Below are 27,457 nucleotides of genomic sequence, written 5' to 3' on the forward strand. Positions count from 1 at the left end.
CAAGTGAATAAAACTCGGAGGTAATTCAGAACTTTAGACTCTTCAAAGTAGTCTAATCTCTGCTTTGTGGGAGACTGAAGTTCAAGGAGGTTAAAAAAAATTACAGAAGGTCACACAATGAGTTTTAACGAATAGTGGTTATTGTCCAGTTTCCTTGACCCTCACTTCAGGGCCTGGCTAGTAGTCTCCTATGTGGCACATGTCACAGTACCCATGAGCCAGACTTTGCCCTTCTTTCTCAAGTGAAACTCAGTTCAGGAATGTGCAGGTTCTCTTGGTCCCCTGCTTTTCTCTTGGCAGTCTAGTATAAATACCTGTGTGGGGCTATCTTGTTACAGAGCTGTCCCTTAGTCTCTCTTTCTGCCACCATCTTTTTTTAAGGTACTGTGACTTAGAGTATTGTTAATGAGTTTTATGAGTGCATCCCAACCCCACACCCACCACCAGAATGCCTGCTTCTCTCTACCCATGTCCAAAAGGCCCTTCCCTTCCAGTCCCTCCCTGTCACCACAAAAAAGAAAACAGTTATGTGGACCAATTCTTCAGTTGTGTTGCCTTTCTGCGCTTGTTACTCCCTTACTGTGTATTTTTATATCCTACATATGACAGAAACCATTCTGTATCTGTTCCTTTCCCCCTGAATGACTTTATTCACCCTCTTGTTCTATTCATGTAGTGGCAAATTGCTTGGTTTCATCGTTTATTATAGATTCATTATGTATATATACCGTAGTTTATCTAGTCATCTCTTTTTGAGTTCTTGAGTTATTTTCATATCCTTGCTTTGTAAGCACTGCAATGAATATTAGTGTGCATATATCCTTTTGAATTAATGTTTTTGTATTTAGAATAGATGCCACAAAATGGTATCTCTGGGTTATATGGGAGTTATATTCTTACTCTTTTGAAAACTCTTCATATTTCTATCCTTAGAGGCTGAGCAAGACAACATTCCCACTAACAATGAATGAGGGTTCCTTTCTCATCATATTCCCACAAACTCTGGTTATTTCCAAACTTTTTGTTATATGCGATTCTCACTGGTATGAGATGATATCTCATTGTATTGATTTACAATCCCCTGAACTTCAAAAATGACTATCTTTGAAGCATACAGGGGCTCACCATCATCCGATTTAAAAGATGAGGTAGTCACATTGTCATGTGAATAAGGTTCATCCATGAAAGCTTATCCACACACAGCTGCTTCTTCTATCATTAAGATGGTGAAGTCAAGCTCTTCATGGCATCAGGACAGAAATCATCAAATTGATGGAAACAGTAATCTGAACACTCTAAGGAAGCAAATGTTATAGAATAGAAGGGCAAGTGAGGTGATTTATTGGCACAGATGATTTTCTGTGCATATTTAGAGAGCTTTCATCGTGTCATGTAGGTACTGACTATTTGGGGTGATGTCCTCTATTTATAGGTCACAGTTAATGACTTGGAGGTACAGAAAAACTGGAGGAGGTCACCACTGAATCTAAGGCCTTCTCTTTAAAATATGTGTTAAATATAAACGATCTATGTTCAGTAACACACAAGATCTTCCAGTATTATTTGACACTCAGGAAGCAGGATAATACCTACAATGGAGCTGTCTATCTTATGAAAAGCATTATATCTAGATTAATAAATTGGTTAAGGCTATAACATAGTTGAGAGAAGAGTGGTGAGTTATTAAGAAAATCTTTAGTTGAGTGAAGTGTCTCATTTGCATAATCTAGAGAATTTAGTTATAGAAATTGGTTTCCCTTATATTAAATTATAATTAATATGCATAACATAAAATACATATATTATGTATGATGTATTTAATATATATTATGTAAATAGTCCATAACCATTATATCCTCTCTCTTGAACTATACATTTATTGAGCAGATAGGTATTTAAGGACTTCAAAATACTGTTGGATACTAATGCCAACTCCATGTACTTTACTCTGCCCCATGACCTTCCTGTGTTGCTACCACATCACTTTTGTGTAATGCTCCCACACATTTTACTGAAAGGTCAGTGACATCCCCCATTACCAGAAACCCTTTGTTGGATGGAGAGTCTCCCCTATGTGCTCTGGGTGTGGAGGACATTGTGTTCCTAAGAAAGAAGTCAATTCTTGGGTGAGTGTTCTTCTAAGCTAGCTATTGACGCACCAAAGGAAGGGACAGAATGACTTTAAAGGAAAGAGGTGACTTTATAGGAGCATATATTTTGCAGTAGGGCTTTCTCATCATAGAGAAGGCTATAGTCACCAAAGGGAGAATAATTATAGGGGAGAAGGCAGGTTTCAGGTCAGAGCAGAGCTAATCAGCTAGAAGGGATGCTTTTCAGCTCACGTACCTCAGCCTAAGGGAATTACTTTTTATCCTGCAAGGTTGGTTAAGTTCTCTGAGAACGTTAACAGAACACCTTTGTTGGTTTATACTCTCCTGTGATCCCGGAAACAGCACGGCAGTTCATTTCTGAAACACTTTTTACCTGTTCCATGATCTTAACCCATAATTGTGGGGCATCCTGTAAATGACAGTAGTTTTTTTCCGAACTACTTATTACTCCAGCTTCTTCTAATGAGACTTCTTCTGTTCACTTCTTATCTGATGCTCCCATTAGAATGGGCTTGGAAGCCCTTGTGGAGTCATATGCGTTTTGGAGACCTTCACTACGGACCCTCACCTTCGAAGATATCCCTGGAATCCCCAAGCAAGGTAAGTTTCCTGGGTCATCTAATAGAATCCATTCTGCCGACTAACTAAAAATTGTACAGACAAGTATTTAAATGGCAACTTCATCGCCATCAGCTTCTTCTGACAGACTTTCATTTCTATGAAAAAATGACTGTTGTGGTCCTAAGTTATTTTTTGGATGCTTGGGACTACTTATTTATTTTATGACCTTTTTTCCTACTGGAAATCTCACTAAAAGTAGAAGTGGACCGATCGACTCTGGTACTGGTAAAATTCACAACACATTGCTGATACCAGTCCCAATCTGCCCTTCCTCACCTTTTTTCATTCTTTCCCTCTTTAACAGAATTGGTCTACAACAACGTTTTCTCCCATTGAGTTTAGGATGAGAAGGTTAGCACATTTGGAAAGATTTCCCGGGGTTTACCTCTACTTCCCACGAGCCCAGGGCTATTTTTTCCTGCTAAGTGAGCTCCTGTGATGAGATGATTCCCTTTTCTGTTGATAGGACGGTAGGACTTTCAGCCACGCCCACCAACAGACTTTTATGCCTGATCCTGCCCAGCACCCCAGAGAGAAGAAAAGAGCTTGTTGCGTTTTAGATAATTATCATTGGTTGAATTGGGCTTTTAGATTATTTTGAGAAGCAATATAAAACACTGTTGCTAGAGTCATGAAGGTTTTATAACCTGTGCAGCCCCTTGGAATTTCCTTAAGTTCCGTCAAGTTTGCCAACATCAATCTGCCATCAAACCCAGAGAGGGGGGTCAGCCACTCCCCTCTCTGCTCCGCTCCGTGGGACTGTTGGTTTGTGGGGCCTCTGTTCCCGCATTAGCATGCAATCCGCTGACTTGTTTTCATATTGGAAAAAAGATTCCAGGCACTTTATTGCCATAGCCAAGCCTCTGTGTGACCCACCTTCTTGATACGTACAGGCCTTCAGTGGGGAGCTGCAGATAGGTTGAGGCAGGCTGTTCCTTTGGTTAGTTACTTTGATAAACAGCTTCCCCACTCCCCCACCCTCATACAACTCAGTGTATTTACCTGAATAAGCTTTGCTTACCAGCTTACCCAAAAGGAATGGAGGGTAAAAGGTGAAGGTTATATTTTTGGAACAAGACACAGCCCCAGATAAAATTTTTATTTTATAAAATTGTCAGTAAAGTCAGTATTTGTAATACTATTATAGTGAATAAGAAAATGTTGAGACACTGATGGAGGGAGAAAACACGTAAATTCTATATGGCAGTATCCTTTTATTCTTTCTTTGTTTTGGGTCACACCCAGTGGTGCTCAGGACTGACTTCTGGCTCTCTGTTCAGGGATTACCCCTGGCGAGCTCAGGGGCATCATATGGGGTGAAACCTGGGTTAGCTGTGTGCGAGACAAATGCTCTACCCTCTGGACTATAGTCCCAGGCCCCAGTATCCTCATCTTCTGCCAAAAAGGAAACCATTTTCCCTGAGGCTGGGACAGGTGGGGGCGGGAGAGGAGGGGGTGTGTACGTTTTGCTTTGAAAATATTGAAAACATATTTATTGTTTAAAAAGGTTCCAGTCTGAATTCTGTTAAATCCTAATCAATCAAGAACCCAGACAATTTCTTTTCACCTTGGAGCCCCTCTCCGCCGCCTGTCCTAGGTGTCGTGTCTAGCTCATGTCCACAAAATTGAAGAGAGAAGGTGACCACGGAGCCGGTACGTTTTATATTTCCACTTCTTTTATAGGAAATGCAAGCTCCTCTTCATTACTCCAAGGCTCTGGGAATGGGGTTCCTGCCACCCACTCTCACCTCTTGTCTGGCTCCCCGTGCTCGTCCCCGGCCTTCCACCTGGGGCCCAATACCACCCAGCTGTGCAGCCTGGCCCCAGCTGACTACTCGGCCTGCGCCCGTTCGGGCCTGGCCCTCAACCGGTACAGCACCTCCTTGGCCGAGACCTACAACAGACTCACCAGCCAGACCAGCGAGACCTTTGCCCAGCCCAGGACTCCCTCCTACGTGGGCGTGAGCAGCAGTGCCTCAGTGAACATGTCCATGGGTGCCACTGAGGGGGACACCTTCAGCTGCCCGCAGACCAGTTTGTCCATGCAGATTTCGGGGATGTCGCCCCAGCTCCAGTACATCATGCCTTCACCCTCCAGCAATGCCTTTGCCACCAACCAGACCCATCAGGGCTCCTACAACACTTTCAGGTTACACAGCCCCTGTGCCTTGTACGGATACAACTTCTCCACATCTCCCAAACTCGCCGCCAGCCCTGAGAAAATCGTTTCTTCTCAAGGAAGTTTCTTGGGGTCCTCACCAAGCGGGACCATGACGGATCGTCAGATGTTGCCCCCTGTGGAAGGAGTGCACCTGCTTAGCAGTGGGGGTCAGCAGAGTTTCTTTGACTCTAGGACCCTAGGAAGCTTAACGCTGTCATCATCTCAAGTGTCTGCACATATGGTTTGATGAAGCCTTTAGGGGAAACGACCTTTGAATTAGTCTGATCTATTTTTCCTCTGTTTCCTTTTTTTTTAAGCAATATGAAAAGAAACTATCAGTAGCGTGTGAAATATACATATCAGAGAAAATGAAGGCTCATGGAATGTTTTGGCTTTATTATGGTGGGACTGTGATTATCGATGGTATATACGGATGCTGTTATGATATGTGAAGTTTTTCAGCTTGCAAAACCTCATTCTCCCTCTGCTTTCCCTACCAGTGCATTTAATTGCACAGAGTATTGGCATAAATGCACGATGCTTAGCCAAAGTTCTCAGGTTTTTTATAAAACCAAATAATAAGATTGAAATTGGGCAGTCATGCTAACCAGACTAAAACATACCTTAATTATCAGAAAAACTCTACATGATTTCATAATTAAGTACTGATGACCAATAATAACAAGCATCAGCATATAGTCTTCTGAGTTTTGTTCTTCTTGGGCATCGTGTGAAGATCTCCAGTGCAAAATCCTATTGAAATCTTACATAATTTCTGAGGTATTAGTCATGAAAGATTGGCTTTTGTGTCCCTGTTTATTCCTATTTTCTCATCTATTAGATGACTTTGACTAAAAATTCATAATTTATGAAGATTCTTCTCTAAAGAAAGGCACAGGAGAGCTCAAGATTTATTTTCCTATTTTTTCCTTCTATAATAGAGATAGTTTTACATTGGCAAGAGAACAAATTTTCAGTATTCTGAACTTTTACTCATTTAGTTTATCAAACAAACAATAAATCAACACTTTAAATTCTAGTTCTCACAATGAAGAAATATACAATAGGAGTGAAATGGCAAAGGTAAAACATCTCCACCTCAAATTCTCTTTCCATGAAGAATATCCATCAATTTAAATTAAGAGGAATAATGTTATTAGCCATCGCTTCTATGTCTGCAGTGTGGTTCATTCAATATACTTTATCCGTCTTGCTTTGAGACCCCCGCCCTGAAAGTAAGGAAGAGGGCATTGATTCTACTTATTTATGTCTCATGACTCCTACAAATTGAAACCTCTTGCCCTTTAACCTTGTCCCTCTGTCCAAGTCTTTCCCCAACTGATAGATTCTACATCTTTCTGGTGTTAAATAATGCGGTAAGGAATTTCAAGGGATTATCTCCAGCAATCTGTCTTTTGGGGGTTGTAGAGCAAAGGGCAAAGCCTAAGGAGGAAGATACTAATTATGATAAAGGAGTTATACAATTTTTAACCTCAATGTAGTATTTCTAGTCTCAAAACTCGAGAAATGAAAACAGTGTTATTTTTAAGTCCCTAATCTGTGTATACATGGTTTGAGATTTCAAAACCAGTTACTTTGATTGTATATTGTGAGATGATTAGGAAGGGTTAAGGAACATTGATGTATGTCCTTTGAGGCCCTACATAATGTGTCTGTCCATTGACGATATTTCATGTATTTTAAAATCAGAGTATTATCATTTAAATCAGTAAACATCATTTCTTTAATCTCCGGATGGCAAAGGGTGTGACTGCCAATTTTATTCTTTACTTTAAAGCAGCATGGCTGTTAGATATTTAGAAGGATTGCTATTTAAATTTTATTTGCACAGGAAATGAAATTTTATAGATATTAACACATTTTTCTCATGCTTTATATAACAGTTTGCCAAATTAAAGTAGATTTTAAAATTAAAGATTAGTGTAAAGGGACATGAAACACTTCTAATAATTAGATCTTTATAAGATTTGACTATGGAATTAACAGTTTGACAAAGATTTGGGACCAGTCCTCTTGAGTACATCCCAGTCTCAGTCTTGTTTTGTTGAAGAGAAATGAGAGTTTTTCATCTGGAGAAAAACATGGGAAATAGACTTAGACCAATGTGTATTAATAAGGAGTGCATTTTCTGTTTTGCTGTTGGTGATTTGAATTGACACTACAATATGAGTAGTAACATTTATTCTTTAATTAGCAATATTATATAAATGTTATTTCCCTTAGATTTTACTGTAAATATTAATCACCAAGTCACTTCAAAGACTAGCCTTTTATTGTTTTATTAAATAACATACATGCATTGATAATTATATGTCTGTATTTTATTAAAAATGGCTTAAGAAATTATATATTAAAGTGTGTAACTAAACCCTTTGATGGCTTTGAGGGGTAATCATTTAAAGTGTCTGTAAATGTTATTTCAAGAATAAGCACTCACATACATACGCCAAATGTAAATTCTGAAAATTCAATCACTAAGCAAGGAGAAATGAGCCCCTGGTTAATTTTTCATGTGTCGAATATAATTTCTATGGGCTCAAGCCATGCCATTGAAGGTGAAACCCTGACAAATGTTGAACACATGAAAATTCTAGTGGGAGAAGAGAAGGATGGAATGGGATCGTTTGTTTTGAGTCTAGAGAAGGGCAAGGACACAAGAATGAGCTGCTCATACCACTGCTCAGTGATGACAGATCACTTCTAGCCCCTTGACTCAAAAACATTCCAAGGGACATTGTGATGGGATGAGGTTGCTGCTATCACACAGCCAGTCACATTTTGAAAATTAACACTTGCTTCTATACAAGCCCCCTCCTGGAGGTCAACAGCTTTTCACAAGAGGGGCACCCAGTTGCTGACCCCTGATTTCTGGAATGTAGGGGGTCAAGAGACTTGGTGGCCTTCAGATGAGGTTGGAGCACAGTGTTGCTGATATTGCAAAGGATCTTTCTCTCTCTCTCTCTCTCTCTCTCTCTCTCTCTCTCTCTCTCTCTCTCTCTCCATAAATAAGTAAATTTCAGAGCCAAAAAGGAGCCTCTCTTAAAATGTGACAAGATTCAAGACATCAGCCCCAAGATCTTAATCTATTGAAAATTTACACATTATGAAAGAGACAGAATCGTTGAAGACAGCTGGGGATATGACTAGAAGGAAAGAATGACTTTTGGAGTGGGGACTTTAAGGAGCTTTGAATGGTAAGAGGAAATATCCCTCATCAAAGCCAGTACAGAGTCAATTGCAAATAATTTCAGGAGCAGTTTTCAGGAATCATGGTATCATTTTGGTGGATGCTATTTCTGATGTTTTCTCAAACTAGATTTGCAAAGTACTCTTTATTTTAAACGGTATCATGTGCTGCTCTATCTACATGAAAGTTTTCTTAAGTCTTCCACTGGAAATTAACTTCAGTAAGCTATGACCATGTTGTATTTTATTTTAAAAAATTATTTTATTTTATTTTTTGACCACACCCAACTGTGCCCAGGGCTTACTCCCAGATCTGTGCTCAGTGATCTTTTCTGATGGTGCTCACAGGATTGAACTTGGGTCAGCCATGCACAAGGAAAGTTCCTTAACCCCTGTATTATCCCTTCAGCCCCACCACATTCTTTAAATGAATTTATTAGCTTGGTGTGTTTCATTGTTTAATTTTCTTGCTTGCATTTGGGCCATATCTGACAATGCTCAGGATTTACTCCCGGCTCTGTGCTCAGGCATCACTCCTGATGGAACTCATGGGACCAGATGGGATGTTGAGATTAAACCTGAGTCAACTGGGTGAAGACAAGCACCCTACTCATTCCTCTATCCGCACCTTCCCCTTACGTTATGCTTCAAGTTTATTGATCCCAGTTCTTAAAAGTAGGAACTCAGGTAGTTGATCGTCAGGTTTCCTATGTGAACAGTAAGTAGATAGTAGATGCTTATGATTTCAGCTTTTGGAAGCTCGAAGTGACCAACATTAACAGGGAGACAAGTGAAAAACAGTGCTTATTCTAGAATGGAAACATCAACTACAACAAACTTGGTATCCCTGTACATATTGCTAGCCAATATTTTTTCTTTTCTTTTTATTATTTGGGGAAGGGGGCCCCCAAACATTGCTCAAGAGATCCAGGGGTCCAGCCGGCAAATCTTGCCCCAGCTGACTGATGGTTCAGTGCATGAACTGAGGATGTGGTACTGATCTGGCTGGCAGTGTTGCAGATCTTGGGCAGCCCTGACTGAGTTGCAGGGTCTCTGGGGCCAGACTCAGTGTTGGTCAGGGACCATGTGGTGCTGGGCATCCAGCCTGGATCAGACCCAACCACTGTTCCCTGATTCCCGTATTTTTTTCATTTAAAAAAATTTTGGCGTGGTGGTAGCATCGTTTTAATGTAAAACTTGGTTTCAGCAAGCACTAATCATGATTTTCTGCAAAAATAAACCCAGTTTAGTTGTTATATTTTCTATGTGAGAAAGGAGTAGCTAGACTGAGAATCTTGACTCCCTTTCAGCTTTGAATTTACATGATCCTCATGTATAAATATCAGTAATATCAAATTTAGAAAAATATTTGTATAACATTATTTTCTTGGCAAATGCTTTTGCGCTGGTCCATCAGGAATCTGCGCCAGGCTTTTTCACTCAGTCCACCCCAGAGTGGGATGGTTGAGAGCCCTCCCTGACCCAAGGGACCCAGCCCTGGCAGCTGACCTCCACTACCCAACTGCCGCCACGCTCCAGGCCACTTTCCAGACACATTATAAGACACTCTCTACTCATTTTCAATAATTACCATACCATATTTGATGGGGTTCAGACAGTAGGCAACAAATCATAGAGAGAAATATATAAATATATGCCTCTCAGAGAACCCGGCAAGCTACCGTGAGTATCTCCCCAACACAGGCAGAGCCTGGCAAGCTCCCTGTGGCGTATTCAATATGCCAAAACTGGTAATGACAACAGGTCTCATTTCCTTGACCCTGAAAGAAATCAACCGTTGGGAAAAGATGGGAAATTTTGGAAATTGTTGGAAAAAGAAGAGGCTGCTAAAATCTCAGCGCTTGGAGGAATAGAGACCTTACTGGCGCCCTCTCGAGTAAATCGACAAACAATGGGATGACAGTGATACAGTGATAAAATTATCATATCCAGAGAGCATGCAGCTATACTTTTAGATGTAAGATTATATGTTTATAAAGACTATAAGACTACCACCGTTCCTGTTAGTTTACTGGGTTATTTACAGCTTATCTTTTATTGTGGAGCTCAGGGACCTGGGAGTGACCCTATGGTCCTGCAGTTTTCCTCAGGAAGTATCAGGGCTACACCTGGCTGTGCCAGAATTGAATTTGAGGCATCACTTGATCACTTGATACCCTGTTACTCATCGATTCACTCGAGCGGGTGCCAGTAACATCTCCATTCATTCCTGTTGCGTGCTAGCGTAGCCCAATGGCATCTGCTCATTCTAGGAATGTGCAGAGCCTCAAACTGATCATTCAGGGTCTTGACGAAGAAGTCTGACCATCTTGTAGGTGGGCGTCCACGCAATCTTTTGACGTCCCGTAGAATCCAGTCAGTAATGGCTCTAGTCCCGTGGTCATCTCTAAACCTCATTATGTGTCCAGCCCATCTGATTTTTGATGCCTTGGTAAATGAGACAGCGTCCCTGATTCTTGAGTGTTGACAGAGATCGGAGCTTCGGATTCTACCTCTCATTTCAGTGAATCGTGATATTCCAAGCATAGCTCTTTTGATTCCTCTTTGAGAGACCCGAATAGCGTTCTCATCCTATTTTCGTAGGGCCCAAGTCTCTGAGGCGTATGTTAATGCAGGAAGAACAGTGGAATCAAAGAGATGTGCTCGTAGCTGGAGGTTCTTTGTCCTTTTAGTTATTTCTTCAACGTTCTTGAAGGCATTCCAAGCCGCTCTCTTCCTCCTGCGCAACTCAGGTGCCAGGTCATTCATCATGTTGATTCTCGACCTAGGTATATATAACTGTTGCATTCAGAGATGGTGGTTCCATTGAGAGCGAATGGAGCGTCCGGAATGAGGCTGTTTCTCATAAACATTGTCTTCATAAGATTCAGCTGTCGTCCGACCTTTCCACACTCACGGTCCAAGTCGGTCAGCATTTGTGCTGCTTGGCAACCTTGAATTTGAGGCATACAAGACATAAAGCCCAGCTCTCTGAACTATCTCTCTGTACCATGTAACTTATCTTATAAATGGAACTAGTATTTAAATATTCTAAGGAAGTTCCTTAAAATGAGGTTTGTACTTTATAGCAAAGGTGAAATATATTCATAAAATTTTCTTTCCACAATACTCTTAGCTATGACACCAAATTATTTCCCTTTGGAGTAAGTTTGAATTCAGGAAAATATCAATACATAAATTAAAATCTATTCAGAACATATGTAAAATTTTATTATGAAAACATTGCAACATTTCTTAAGGGCTATTCATTTTGAGACTCAGAAACAATAAATAGAATAGCTGATTACTATGGAGTTCAATGAGTCTATATGAGTCCGGATCAATATAAACATCATATGGTCATGTGTTAAATGATACTAATCAGCCTACCAGAATAACATTAAGACCAAGCATTTTTTCTAAAAATAACTTCATTGAGATATAATTCAATTAGCATACTTTTCATCTATGTAAGCAACTGGATAGTTATATTACAGGTTGAATAGAAGTCAACACAATAAATTTTAGAATGTTTTCATTATCCTGCAGAAATATTCCATGCCAATTAATAGTCATACCCATTTCTCTTTCACTGCTTTACTCCAAACCCAGGCAGCCACTAAGGTTTTTTTTTTTTTTTTTTTTTTTTTGTCTATAGGCTTGCCCCTTCTGGCTGTACATTTGTACATTTCATACGATCACGATCATCCTGTTGTTCGTCGATTGCCTCGAGCAGGCTCCAGTAACGTCTCCTTCATCCTAGCCCTGAGATTTTATAAAAAGTGCCATATTCAAGGCTCTTTCAGGGTTAGGAGAATGAGACCCATCCTTGTTACTGGTATTTGGCATATTGGGTATGCCACGGGGAGTTTGCCAGACTCTGCCGTGTGGGCAGGTTACATTTGGTAACCTGCCAGTTTGTCCAAAGTAGGAATGAGATAATAAGATGTCGCTTCCGGGAGCTGGGTTTTATAGTCTCTGGGTTTTGGCCGTTGATGGGATTACACAGTGCCAGGGGGCCAATTGGTGAGTGTGACCCCTGCCTACTGGAATTTGGAGGATCTTGGTGGAGGATGCTCAGCCCCGATCCAAGCAGGCTTGGAGATCTCAGGCCCGGGACCGCATGCCTTTCATACAAATGGAATTATAAAAACATGGTACTTTGTAATCGGATTCTTTCAGAGAGTATAATGTTTTCAAGGTTCATTCATGTTGTAGCAGTATTAGCATTTCATTAAATAACATAGTATTTTATGGCAGGTATAAAATACTGCCATATTGTATTTATCATTAATTAATTGTCAGACATTGCCACATTGTATTTATCATTAATTAATCGACAGACATTTGCGATGTTTCCATTTCAGGGCTAGTAGGACTAATGCTGCTAAAAACATTGGTGTAAAAGTATTTGTGTGGCCATGTTTTTATTTCTTGTGGGTATAAGCTCAAAAATGAAACTTCTGGGTTCTGCTGTTATGTTTTGAGGAACTTCCAGACTGTTTTTCAAGCTAGGTATCCCATTTTGCATCCTTACCAACCACATGTGAGGATTCTGATTTTCCCGTATCCTAGCAGTTGATATTTGATAACGATAGCTGCTTCAGTAGGTGTGAAGGGAGCATTATCTCATGTGCTTTTGAATTTTCATTTTCTTGATTCCTGAGGATGTTGAACTTACTTACCCATGCTTCCTGAACCTCTTATGTATTCTCATAAAGAGAAGATGATTTGGATCTTCCACCTATTTTTGATTAGATCTTTTTTATTGTTCAGACTTAATAGTTATTTGTAAATTCTAGATACAATAAGTGTGTTAGACATGTAACATGAAAATTTTCTTTCATTTTGTGTGCATATATTTACATATATGCCAAGAGAGAGATAACCACAAAAAACCGTCTTTCTTCGAACACTCTTGAACTTATTCGCCAACGTGGCTTGGCACGTGCCTCAGGCAACCACAAGCAAACGTCCGAACTGGCAAAACAGTGCAGAGAAGCCATCAAGGATGACCTCAAAAACAGGAGAGCAGCAGTACTGGTAGATGCAGCAGAAGCTGGAAAAAACATTCGTAATGCCCGCCTGTCCTTCACCAACTACAAAACCAAGATGACTGCCCTCCGACATCATGATGGATCTATCACATCTTCCAGAAGGGTAATGGAGAAGATTATTCATGACTTCTACTCAGATCTCTTTAATAGCCACATCCACTTGCCCACATACCACATACCACATGATGGATATGTCGTTCCCAATGTTCTCCCTTCCGAAATCCAACATGCCATCTCGTCGGTAAAGAAACAAAAAGCACCTGGCCCAGACAAGATCAGACCTGAACACCTGAAGAACTTACCATCAGTACTCATCAATACATTAGCTCGACTCTTCACACGCTACCTGTCTGAATGCAAGGTTCCATCCCAATGGAAAACCAGCAGGACTGTACTACTATACAAGAAAGGAGACATCCACGACATTGGCAACTATCGCCCAATCTGCCTATTGTCTGTCATCTACAAACTATTCACTCGAGTCATCCTGAATAGGATTAGCAGAACACTAGATGAAGGACAACCATGTGAACAAGCTGGATTCCGAAAAAGATTCAGTACCATCGACCATATCCACACAGTAACCAAGCTCATTGAGGTATCTCGGGAGTTCAAGATGCCACTCTGTCTAACGTTCATTGATTTAAAGAAGGCCTTTGATTCTGTTGAGACGGAAGCGGTCATAGAAGCCCTAGCCAATCAGGGCGTACAAACTCAATACATCAGGATCCTTCATGAGCTCTATTGCGGATTCACTACCAAGATTCACCATTCTACAAAGAAGTAATCATCCATATCAAGAGAGGGGTTCGGCAGGGTGATACCATTTCACCAAAACTCTTCAGTGCCACCCTCGAGAACATCATGCGACAGCTGGAATGGGAAAACATGGGAGTGAAGATAGATGGTCGGCAACTACACCACCTCCGCTTTGCTGATGACATCGTTCTAATAACACCAAACATCAACCAAGCGGCACAAATGCTGAACGACTTTGACCGTGAATGTGGAAAGGTCGGACTACAGCTGAATCTTGCGAAGACAATGTTTATGAGAAACAGCCTTGTTCCTGACGCTCCATTCGCTCTCAACAGAACCACCATCTCCGAATGCAACAGTTATATATACCTAGGTCGAGAAATCAACATGATGAATGACCTGGCACCTGAGTTGCGCAGGAGGAAGAGAGCGGCTTGGAATGCCTTCAAGAGCATTGAAGAAATAACTAAAAGGACAAAGAACCTCCAGCTACGAGCACATCTCTTTGATTCCACTATTCTTCCTGCATTAACATATGCCTCAGAGACCTGGACCCTACGAAAACAGGATGAGAACACTATTCGGGTCTCTCAAAGAGGAATCGAAAGAACTATGCTTGGAGTATCACGATTCACTCAAATGAGAGATAGAATCCGGAGTTCTGATCTTCGTCAACGCTCAAGAATCAGGGACGCTGTCTCATTTGCCAAGACATCAAAATCAGATGGGCTGGACACGTAATGAGGTTTACAGACAACCGCTGGACTAGAGCCATTACTGATTGGATTCCACGAGACATCAAAAGATCACGTGGACGGCCACCTATAAGATGGTCAGACTTCTTCGTCAAGACCCTAAATGATCGGTTTGAGGCTCTACATGTTCCTAAAACGAACAGATACCATTGGGCTACGCTAGCACGCAACTGGGATGAATGGAGACGTTACTGGCACCCGCTCGAATAAATCGATGAATAACGGGGATTAAGTGATAAGTGATAAGTGATATTTACAGTTATTTAACTATTGACATTGCCATTTTTGCATCACAAAATTTGCAATTTCTTGAGGTCCATTTTTTTTTCTCGTGTGTGTGTTTTTTGTTTTTGAGCATATAGGCAAAATTTTTGGTAAACTTCTTTAATCTGTTTTTTTTCACTTTCTTAGTAGAAGCATCCATAACAGAAGTGCATTTGAAAGGTGTTTTTGGATATGTAAGTTTAACAATACTTGATAAATTACCTTTCTCCCAACAGACCTGAAATGTAATTACTGGGGAAATAACTATACATCCTTTAGTGTCTTAACGACATGATAAAGAGATATCAAAGAATGAATTTTTTATTGATGTAGGAAAAGGTTTCTACATTAAATATTAATAAACTTGATAAATGCTTGCTGAGAATATACTACTTAGACACTTGGGAAAGAGCAAAAAGGAAAGTTCTTGGTGTCTTCTCATTCCTTGTAAAAGCTGAAATGTTGGTTTCCCGAGTTGGGGCGGGGCAAATCTTGATACTGCAATATATCAATGTTGGCAGGAGAAATAGTGTTGCCTCTTGACTTCTCTATGAATTAGTGCCCTCATGCTTATTAGATGTTACATATCCCAGATGGTCATGCAAAATACTTGCTCCTGTGCCAACGTACAACAGTGATGCATTATCGCCTTAAACTTTGAGTTTGTTTTGTGGTTTTCTTTGGAAACTTTAACATTACTTAAATGCAGTTTTTTTCAGTTTGGCTCTTTTTACAGAATTGCAATAAGATATATCTCTATTAATAGCAGGAAGGGAAAATATTACATGTTTAGGGGCTTTGGAAAGCTCTTGAACATTTTCCTTAAAGGTATTTGGTAAAATAGATTGTAAGAGATTTGTAGATTCCTTTTTCTTAATTTGTCTCCATAAATTTCAAGGGAAAATTAATTGAACCATATATTTCAAGAAAGTAGAAGCTCTCTCACTTAATAGCAATAATGAGATTTCTTAAGGACTCTTATAGTAAGGAATGTCATAAAATTCCAGAAATCCCTTGCCTTAGGAAGGTTTGGCGCAGAGTAAATGAACATAATAGCATGTTTCTTGTAGCTTCTGATAATTTTATTTTTTAAATTTTATGACTTTGGTATGTAGAAAAGAAAGGAACTAACGAGTATCTCTGTTTAAAGTCTGCTGCTTAATCAGCTTTACCTTGAGAATATAGAGAAGGTGAGGGTACTGAAATATAAAAATTTAGAGCTATGCTGTTGGCAGATATCTAGTAAGAGAACTTGCAGCTTAGCAAGTCACCTTCAGAAGCCATAAGTTGACCCATCTATAAGCTTTAGCACAGCCAACATGGCCGACCCGAGTTCGATTCCTCCGCCCCTCTCGGAGAGCCCGGCAAGCTCCCGAGAGTATATCGCCCGCACGGCAAGGCCTGGCAAGCTACCCGTGACGTATTCCATATGCCAAACACAGTAACAAGTCTTACGATGTTACTGGGTCCGCTCGAGCAAATCGATGAACAACGGGAGGACCGTGACCGTGACAGAATTTTTCTAGACCTGAAATGAAATCTTAAAATTACTAGACCTTCAACCCAGATACCAATAAGCCCTTCTATAAGAGATGACTAACATGTTGTTAAAGGTTGAGTCTTGTGTGCATATATTTGTAGAAAAAAAATGTTTCCCTCTAAGATTGGTTTCCTCCTTTGAACCCCATCAAATGTGATGCAGTACTCTTGGAGTAAGGGTAAGGTGTGTTGTATGAAGTATTTTATGGCTGGTTATTTCACTTGGGGTACCCTGGAGAGGAGAAGTGAGACACCTCCTTGGCTCAAAATTAATTTTAATTTTTCTTTCAACTTTATGTTCATCATCAATCTAGAGCTAATTTTTACTGTTCTGAACTTTTTTCACTGTACCACAATAAACTGTTGTAAGTTTATCATGATAAAGCTTTGTGGTTTTGATATCGAATAAAGCTGTCAAAAACATACAAATAATAATAAAGAAAGAGATTTTGCATAAACCAAAAAAAAATTACTAGACCATGGGTAGAAGAAATAGTACAGGGGTAATGGAACCTACCTTTCATCCTGTTGACACCCAGATTCCACAGCCACTATTTAATCCTCAGTTGTGCATTGGGTCCCCTGAGCATTGCCAAGAGTTATTCCTGACTCAGAGCCAGAAATAGCCCTGAGCATCACCAACAGATACATAAAAGGGGTGAGGAGGAGGAGATCTGGAGGTTTTTTTTAAATTTATTTTTCTTTCTCTTTGGGTCACACCGGTGATGCACAGGGGTTACCCCTGGCTCTGCACTCAGGAATTACTTCTGACAGTGCTCAGGGTATCAAACCCGGTTCGGCTGAGTACAAGGCAAATGCCCTACCCGCTGTGCTATCGCTCCAGCAAAGATCTGGTGGATTTGCTAGCTGAGTTGCCAATTTGCAATTAACAGCAGAGAAACAAAGACTGTTGCTTCCCTACAGGATATCTTTCTCTGACTCATCTTTTTCCCTCCCCCTACATCCCTGTGAAATTGAGTCTTAAGAACATACAGTTGCGGCCAATAACTAAGATGTTCCTTCCAACGTTATAACGATTTTAGCATTAATGTTCCTCCAAAGTTCTCAGAATGTGATCTAAATCTAGAGGGGGAAATGTATCTAAGAGAAGAGAATACTATATGCAATTTGAAGCTCTTCTAATCTTAGAGAGTTTTAGCCAATTCAGCTGTAATTTCAGGAATTGACGTTCTGTTGCAGGAACCCCCTAGAGTCTAGCAATAACAGGAGGAAGCTGAGAATTTCTCATCCCAGGACAGTCCACATCCAGAGTACCACACATGTATTATCATTGCAGTGATATCATGAGGATGATAAAGAAGTTTAAGCTTTGTAAGAGGCAGGCATATTATATTCTTTGGTTGGAGTCCAGTGGTCATAACAAAGGGATCTTTGTATATTGGTTACTTAGAGGACTACTTCTAGGTTATCAGTTATAACTCTGTGAACTGATATTACATTAAATGTCTTTTCATTAATTCTTCTCATTTTATTTTTAAAAATTTAATGTTCTTTAAAGTTTAGATAATATTGTTATAAAACTGTTAAAGTTTATGGCATTGATGCATGAGGTTACTGCTTCTCAGAAGGGGACTGAGAGATCTCTTTAAATTCCATGAATGATTATTTCTCTACCAAAACAAATTGTTTTCTCTCTGGTGGAGACAAAAGTATTTACAATAATTCTTATTTGAAAGAAAAAATGTACCATTGGTTATTGACCATGAAGTTGGTGCCGTGTTAGTGATGAGCAGTTTATATGAATAAAGCTTGCATGCATATTTGGCACATATGATCCATTTTGTATCTATCCATTCTTTTATAGAATATGGGGGAGTCCTTTGACTACATTTTCTTTGGAATCTAATGATAAAATCCACTCCACAGGTTGGGTTAAAATAGAGACAGACTGGATAAAAGAGTATATATTGAAAGCAAGAAACCACCAAGTTTACAAAGTATATGTGTATTTTATAATTTTATTTATTATTATTAATATTTAATATTAATATTATTAATATTTTGAATCACCATGAGATACAGAGTTACAAAGATGATCATGGCTAGATTTTAGTCATATAGTTTTCCAGCACCTCTTTGTTCACCAGTGTACATTTCCCAAATCAATGTCCCATTTTCCTTCCTGCCACCCTCCAAGTTTGTCTCTATGCCCTTTCCTTCCTTCTATCTCTGTCTCTGTCTCTGTCTCTCTGTCTGTCTGTCTGCTTCTCTTTCTTTCTTTCTCTCTCTCTCTCTCTCTCTCTCTCACTTCCCCACCCACCAACCGTTCAGGGCATTATGGTACAAAGTATACCTTTTGCAATAACTTTACTTTAGCAGTACCAAGTATCTGCTTCAATTAATTCAGTGGTATTTACTTCATTTCTTATAATTTCCCATATGTGTTTGATAGCATTTGTCAGAACTCCAGAGCCATGGTATTAATAATAATCAGAGCGGATATTGCGTGTGTTTGCTTGTTTACACAAAGTCGATGATTCAGTCATTTCTGCATTTAACATTTTTTGAGCTCTAACCACATGATAGATTGTTACTGAGAAGGTAGAGATGATTTTTAAAGCAGCTTTCAGAAGCACATTAGAGGGTCATCTGTGTAAACACATAGTCATTGCCCAATGTAATAAATGTTAAAATAGAGATAGTACCAAGAGCGATGGGAACATTATATTGGAGGAAGAAAGTTATGAAGATAAGAAATCAATTATGGGGGTGGTGGTGGTAAAGGCAGGAGCAGGACCTGTACTTGAACCAAGTTCTCCAGCAACTGATAAAACCTCTACATCCACATAAGTATTCGCTGTCTTTGCTATCCAATAGAGGCTACATGTGGCTATTGAACTCTTCATATGGGACACATGTAGTCAAAGGACTGAATTATAAATTCTATTTAATTGTGTCAGTTATTTAAAATTTAATACCCATGTATGCTAGTGACTACCATGTTTGACAGTGAAGCTCTTGAAATTTTTGTAAAGCTAAAACAATGACTCTACTGAGAGAGTTGTGAATAACAAAAGCCATGAGAATAGCTTTCTTACCTGGTAACCTACACATTGTTTGGATTATAATTATAAGTGAACTGGTGGTCACTGAAATTTGATGAGTGCTATATAACTCTTCCAGGTGATACAGGATATATAAGTTTATTTAGCAATTACACACTCTTCCATCAGTTTTTCTTCTTATACAACCATCTAGAGATGCCCCAGGCCTTAATTTAATTTTCCTGTGCTTAGAGGCTCAAACACATTTTAAGGGACATTTACACACTGTAATTCCCTCTGACAAGGTTGTTTTGAGAAGAATAGTTCCTATTCCAAAATAGGAAAGAATGTTTGTGGTACCAGTGAGTACCCTCCTAGCTGAAGAAACTCTGTCTTTGATCTGCTCTGTCTCCCATCTCCTTGTCTTACTTCTCATTCATTCTGTGTAGTACCTGCTGTTGACTTACTGGATAAAAGGTTGTCTGGGGCTCAGCGAGATAATACACCAGACAGGACACTTTCCTTGCATGTGGCCAACTCCAGTTTGCCCCTGGTACCTCATATGGCCCCTCAGCACCACCAGGACTGAACCCTGAGCACAAAGCTATGAGTGAGTACTGAGCATCCTTGGATGTGGCCCAAACACCAAAGTTTTTTTTTGTCTGATGACACTTAATTTTTTCATTTCTTATCATACCAGACTAAATCCCAGATACCATGGTAACTGTGATTATTTTCTCTTGCCTTACCACGGTTAAATAATATTAAACATAGTAAGACAGAAACAAAGAAAGATGGGAGAAAATGGTGCTCCTTTCTTCATATGAGGCAGAGCTAAACCTAACCTACCTGCAGAGTTCACATGTAGTTCATAGAACTTTATTTCACTGTCTTTATTTCACTGTCACTTTATTTCACTAATGTGAAATGACTTTTTCCTCATAGGTGACTAAATGGGACCCAAAAGGTTAAGGACTTGCCTGTAATTAATAGCCATCAAAAGACAAGGTGAAGATCAGTCTGTCTTCTGATGCCTGATTGGGTCCAGGAGCACAGAAGGAAGGAGATTGGGACAATCCTAGTTGTTGGGGAAAGAGTCCTAACTGGGTGAAGAGAAAGAAGAGATAAGGTAATGAAAGAGAATAGGAAAAGAAGATCCTCATTGCTGTCTGAAATAGCAGTCAGTTGGCAGAAACAGTCACCATATTTTCCAGTAACTTCCCTCTTGCCACCTACTTCCAGTGCACAGCACTGTAACAAATTGGATTTGGAGTTATAGCCCACCAGTGGAAATGCCTTGGTTATATTCAATGTTTGTAAAATAATTGAAAAGATATTCAATAGTTTACTTGAACGAAAAATTTTTCATATTAAGAAGCACCAAGTCAGAAATGGTTAGAAGCATTAGGAGAGACTTTCATGGAGAAAGTGGACAAGGTAAACAGATTATGGACTGTCTCAATCCCTCCTATTAACTGGTATTGTTTGGATGTTCTTTGACCTTGTATCTTGAGGGAATTATAGACTGAAATGTTTGGTTTCCTTATATAGGGTAGCCACAGCGTTAGAGCCACCTCACTTGAATTGCCCCCTCTTTTAATTTAATAGAGTTTACGAAATGAAACTCTAAGCTTTTTCTCTTATGCTTACCCTGGAGATAGGTATGTAAACATAAAATAGCTATGAAAAATACATTCGAATAATGAGGTCTCCAGCTGAGAAAAATATTCCACAACTATTAAAAGAGAAGACAGTTTGTTGAGATAGTGAGGATCAAGAAAAGAATAGAGGTAAAGTAAAAATTTACCTCGTGTCAAAGTCTATTGATTTTGGGTCAAAAAAATTTGCTTATTTAAAATTTGTATCTTCTGATGGCTGATGTAGTTACATAATATTCCTTTAACATGACTAATGATGCAAAGCTCTATTTGTCATTAAAAGTTAAACCACCCACTTCTTTATTTTTTTATTATTATTTTTTTTATTTATTGAATCACCGTGGGAAAGGTTACAAAGCTTTCAGGCTTAGGTCTCAGTCATGCAAATATCAAACACATTTCCCTTTACCAAAACTTATTTTTTACCATGAAGAACCCCAATAAAACCCCACCCTCCACCCCTCCCAGTCCCTGTGGGGCAGATGAATTCTAGTTAACACTCTATCTGCTTTGATTAGATTCATTGTTTCAATAAAAGATTCACCACTATTATTTAGAGTTTACCCCCCCCCCCCAAATCAGACATGCTGAAAAAGCATTGTGAAGTGATTTGCTTTCTACAGCTGGGTTCAAGAATTATATGTTGGTTTTGGATTTCTGCTATTTTACTTATTGACCCTGGAAGTATTTCTACTGAAAGTCAGATAGTTAAGAAATTGGTTTCTGTGCTCTGGAGATGTGGCCGTGCTGGAGAGCCGCTAGTGGGGGGCAACTGGTGACCTCGGTAGGGCGTGAAGGACGGACCGGAACGCCCCCCTTCCCATGAGGTTTTAGTCGCCCCCACACCCCCGGCTCATACCTGCTGTCCACAAGGCTCCCATGCGGCCGCCATCCTTCTTTCCAGAGAAGAGAGGGCGAATGGGGCAACACCCTTATCCCTCTGGCAGACTTGATGGCCTGGATTAACGCATAGTCCTTTCACTTTTCTGCTCCAAGATGCTGGGTTCTGCATTAAGTCCTTGTGCTTCTGGGGCCGTGGCTGTGCTGGAGAGCCGCTCGCGGGGGGCGACTGGTGACCTCGGTAGGGCGTGAAGGACGGACCGGAACGTCCCCCTTCCCATGAGGTTTTAGTCGCCCCCACTCCCCCGGCTCATGCCTGCTGTCCACAAGGCTCCCATGTGGCCGCCATCTTTCTTTCCAGAGGGAGGAGGGCGGAAGGGACCAACACCCTTTCCCCTCTGGGCAGACATGATGGCCTGCATTAACGCATAGTCCTTTCACTTTTCTGCTCCAAGATGCTGGGTTCTGCATGAAGTCCTTGTGCTTCTGGGGCTGTGGCCGTGCTGGAGAGCCGCTCGTGGGGGGTAACTGGTGACCTCGGTAGGGCGTGAAGGACGGACCGGAACGCCCCCCTTCCCATGAGGTTTTAGTCGCCCCCACACCCCCGGCTCATACCTGCTGTCCACAAGGCTCCCATGCGGCCGCCATCCTTCTTTCCAGAGAAGAGAGGGCGAATGTAACCACCCACTTTTTTAAAGTACAGGATGTGATGTTGAGTAAGGCCTTCTATCATGGTGCTTATGAATGCCCTCTATTAGATTAAGAAATAATACTTACTCTTAGCTTGCTAAGAGATTTTATACATTTTTAATAATGAATCAATATCTTATTTATTGTTACATATTGACTGTTCTATGTTTGATCAATTATTTTTACATCCATAGAAATTGTTATTGCAATAATTAATGCAGACACTTAAGAAACATATATAATACAGTTTTTTGAGATAAAACTATTTATTTGTAGAATAAAACTTTAAAACTTTGTACTTTTATAAGGTAAAGGTAAAGGTAAAGGCCCTCCCATTGATCGTCGATTTGCTCGAGCGGGCCCAGTAACGTCTCCATTGGAGACTTTGTTGTTACTGTGTCTGGCATATTGAATACTCTCGGTAGCTTGCCAGGCTCTCCGGGAGGGGCGGAGGAATCAAACTCGGGTCAGCCATTTTGGCCGCTTGTGAGGCGAATGCCTTACACTCTGTGCTATCGCTCCAGCCCAGTGTACTTTTATAGACCTCATATTTTCTGATATTAAATTTTCTTTAATTATTTTACTTTATTTAAACACCATGGAATACAAAGTTGTTTATAATACAGGATTAAAGGAACTCGGTATTTCAACTCGAATCCCACCAACAGTGTGACCTTCCCTCCACCATTATCCCATTATCCCCAGTTTTTCACCCATCCCTCAAACTTACCCCCCCTTAGCATGCACAAAATTATTTAGTTTATATTGCTTGTTATAACTAAATGGTTACTGGGATTATAAAAAATACTTTAGTAAAACAAAGTTTGTGAAAATTGTTATATCTCAACTGGGGCCCCTTGGAGGGGGGCAGGTTGAGTTTCCCTCCCCGCCCCGACCAGAAGTCCGGCAGCTGAAGATGTCCAGAACCAGCCACAACCATGCTGAGACCACTCTCCACATGCATGAAGGTACCGGCAGAGGAACAAAGGCATGCGGGTCCTGGGGCTGAGATTTCCAAGCCTGTTCAGATCGGGGCTGAGCATCCTCCACCCAGATCCTCCAAATTCCAGTAGGCGGGGTTCACACCCACCAACTGGCCCCCTGGCGCCGTGTAATCCCATCAACCGCCAAGACTCAGAGACTATAAAACCCAGCTCCTGGAAGCGACATCTTATTATCTCATTCTTACTTTGGACAACCTGGCAGGCTACCGAATGTCACCTGCCCACACGGCAGAGTCTGGCAAACTCCCCGTGGCGTACCCAACATGCCAAATACCAGTAACAATGATGGGTCTCATTCTCCTAAGCCCGAAAGAGCCTTGAATATGTCACTTTTTAAAAAAAATCTCAGGGCTAGGATGAAGGAGACGTTACTGGGGCCTGCTGGAGGCAATAGACGAACAACAGGATGGTCGTGATCGTGATCATTATATCTCACCATGGGGTCATTAAGTCCTTATCTGACAGTTCAAGGAGCTGTTTGTTGCTAGTTGAGCCTCCTGTTACTGTTTTTGTTTATAGAGCTTAGTTTCTCTGTTACTTTCCCATCTAATTTGCTGTGCTCTTACTGGGCTGTCTGTGTTGTGAAATCTGAAAGAACACCAGGATCTGTAAAACTGAACCTACAAGTTTAGATGGTTGCAGTTATGGGATGTAGGTGTGGCTGCGGGGACTTCCAGAAGAATGGGGTTGGGGAGGCTGCCCGCCCCCACTCCAAGAAGACCTCAGAGTTTTCAGTCTGAAAATTGGTGTACCTGAAATTTTCCTTGGTTTGGTGTATCTGCTAAGCTTAGTCAAAGATGAAGCAATGGAGTTGGGTCATTGGCCTAGTGGCAGCTGCGGGGTGTGGGTCTAGCTGCCAGAATTTCAGCAGGTTGCCACTTGGCCACCTAGTCTCTCCAGGATGATCCAGGGTTTTTAGCTGGAAGACTGGTGTACCTGTGAATTTTCGCAGCTTGTCTTGCATCTCAATGGAGATTAGTTGTGACTGAACTGATGCGTTTATATGGCAATGGCTATGGAATGTGCGTTTGATTTTAAATTTTTTTAGTTCTCTTTAACATGGATGTTTTATATTTGAGTGATTAAAAAGGACAACATATCTTAGATTTCCCAAAAATCAATATGTAAATTTTTTTTTTTTATTTTGGGCCACTGCCAGTGGTGTTCAGACTTACTCCTAACTCAGGCATCACTCCTGATCACTTCCTTCTGGCAGGAAAGACCATATAGGGCCCCAGGGATAGAACCCTGGTTGGAAGTGTGCAAGAAAAGTGTCCTACCCAACTGTAATATTGCTCCAGCCACGGAACAAAAATTTTTTTTTAAAGTTTTGTTTATGTCAAGGAAGACATGATGGTAACTACACTAATATCCAAATATAAAATGAAATTTAATGCAATATACTTTGATACTCTAGTTGAAAACTTATTTATATAAATTAGAATAGGCCTTATATTGCATTAAATTACTTAAATTTCTTTACTTACATGGGTTAAAATCATATAGCAATCAACCTAAAAATTGGCTTTTACTGATTTATTTTCTAATAATTCCATTTGCCATTCACTTAAATTTTGTTGGAAAAAGCAATATGAGAAAAACTGTAATATACCTGCCAAGGTGTCAGGATGGGGGATTGGAAGGAACTGAGGGACATTGGTAGAGGGAGGGACACACTGGACTGGTGCAGTCACATTGTTGCCTGAAAAGACTATTATGAACAACTTTGTAAATCACAGTGTCATAGTAAAATCAATTTAAAGAAGAAACGAAAGGAATATTACTGCAATAATACACAAGAAAAAATGAGATCATGTAATTTGCTGCTCTATGGCTAGACTGGAAAGTACCACACTGAGACGAAAGAGACAGAGAATAAATTCTCTCATAGACAAGATATAAAAGATCGTATTGAGGGTGTAACAAACTGCCTAAAATAACAGTCTAACAACTGGTCTGCAAGAAAAAGAGCTTACCATGATCGTGAGAAGGGGGAAGGAGAAAGGGAAGTTGAAGAAGATGAAGGAGAGGTGATATGAGGGAAGTAACTTAAAACAACAGTAGGGGGAATCGGACATGCTGGTGTGGGGTGTAGTTCTGGAATATTGAAAGCATGAAACTCTATCGTCAGCTCTAATATTATAAAATTGTGAGCCGTAATGACTAAAATTTAGAAAGAATTCTTTTAAATACTCCCCTTTTATACATTAATTTACATATTGACTTTTGGGAAATCTAAGATATGTTGTCTTTTTTTTTTTTTTTTGCTTTTTGGGTCACACCTGGTGATGCTCAGGGGTTACTACTGGCTTTGCATTCAGGAATCACTCCTGGCAGTGCTGAGGGGACCATGTGGATGCTGGGAATTGAACCTGGGTTGGCCGCGTGCAAGGCAAACACCCTACACGCTGGGCTATCACTCCAGCCCCTGTTGTCATTTTTTGATCACTCAAATATAAAACATAATGTTAAATGATGCAGGTCTTGTCCACAGTCTATGAATCAGTTACACCAGTTTCTCGGTTCTTTTGGCTTCCATTGTCTTGTTTGGCAAGCAACAGTCTATCCTTTTGCACTTGTCTACAACAAAGTCTAAGACAACTTCTCTTTGGTTCTGTAAAGCACTTGGTAATTGCTGTGCAAGGAAAGGTGGGTTTGATGTCAGCCCTGCTGTGATTTTACTAATGTCAAGTTTACGGCCTACCTTCTGTTACACCTTTTTATGTGCACATTAGCCCTTTGCTTCATTGCTTATGTGATCTTCCTGAATACATTTAAGTCAGCAGTTAAACTCTATCCTCATTGTAGCAACCCTGCGAAGAACTCAAAGAGATGAAAATGGCATTAGCTTGACTGAAAGTTCTCACAATGTGCAGACAACCACAGTCTTATTGTGACTGCTGCTTGTACAACAGTGATGGTAAGAGTCATGGCAAGATGCCGTATCAACTCTAAGATGCACACTCTTGGCAAGATGTTCAACATGCAGCAGAAAAGTTACGTAGCCTCTGATGTTCGAAATACGGCATATAATACATTTCTTAAAATATTTTACGGAATATTTATAGAAAGTCTTGCACGTGATTGAAAGTTCAATGGGAATGAAATGAAATGTGGCGTGTGATCTCAATTGACTTGCCCCTCTCACTCTCCACCTCCACTTTGCTTCTCAGTTTCTCTAAGACTCTGCTCTCCTCAGAAAGCAGAGGCTTTGCAGATACCTTTGAGGTGTTGTCATGAACTTAAACCTGTTGTCCAGATTTTCAACTGGGCTCCGTGGGAGAGGAACCTACGAGTAAATGCTGAACAGCTTTTCTTCCTGCTCTGTGAACACTTGGCAGAAACACTGATGACAGTTGCAAGAACATGATGCACAGCAGTATTCTTTACAGCAGTTTAATCTGTGTCATCAAATCCCCAGAAACCATGATTAATAGCAGCACTTGAGTTTGTTCTCAAGTTGTATATTTGGCAGTGGTAAACTTTGATCTATGGTTTCACTTTAAAGCATCATTGTGACACAAACTTTTCCTGTAACTCTTCCATCTAATTAAGTTCCCCAAACCATGCAGGGGGATGTTTAAGGCTAATGCTGAGAGCTGCACGTTCATTATACCATTTTAAGAACTTTGATAAGGGCAAGAGGAGGGTCTGTTATATCCAGGCATTGGGTAGTCAGTGTCAGAGGGTAATTTTATCAGCCAAAGTAGCCAGCCTAGAAGTTTAATTAGAAATACAGAAAAGATAAGGAACTCGACAGGAAATTATGAACCAGTGATTTTGTTT

The 27,457-nt window shown here is 40.3% G+C and overlaps 1 protein-coding gene across 1 annotated transcript in view; it reads left to right on the plus strand.

Moving 5' to 3' along the window:
* TBX18 (T-box transcription factor 18) overlaps positions 1-5,150 on the plus strand; it is a 28,248-nt gene extending 23,098 nt beyond the window's left edge. The window contains exons 7-8 of the mRNA XM_056109926.1: positions 2,617-2,711; positions 4,416-5,150. Coding sequence (XP_055965901.1) covers positions 2,617-2,711; positions 4,416-5,140 — 820 coding nt within the window. The 3' untranslated portion in view covers positions 5,141-5,150. The remainder of the gene's footprint in view (positions 1-2,616; positions 2,712-4,415) is intronic.
* The last annotated feature ends 22,307 nt before the right edge of the window (positions 5,151-27,457 follow it).

This window comes from Sorex fumeus, unplaced genomic scaffold, assembly GCF_029834395.1.
Source record: "Sorex fumeus unplaced genomic scaffold, SorFum_2.1 ptg000008l, whole genome shotgun sequence".
NCBI lineage: Eukaryota > Metazoa > Chordata > Mammalia > Eulipotyphla > Soricidae > Sorex > Sorex fumeus.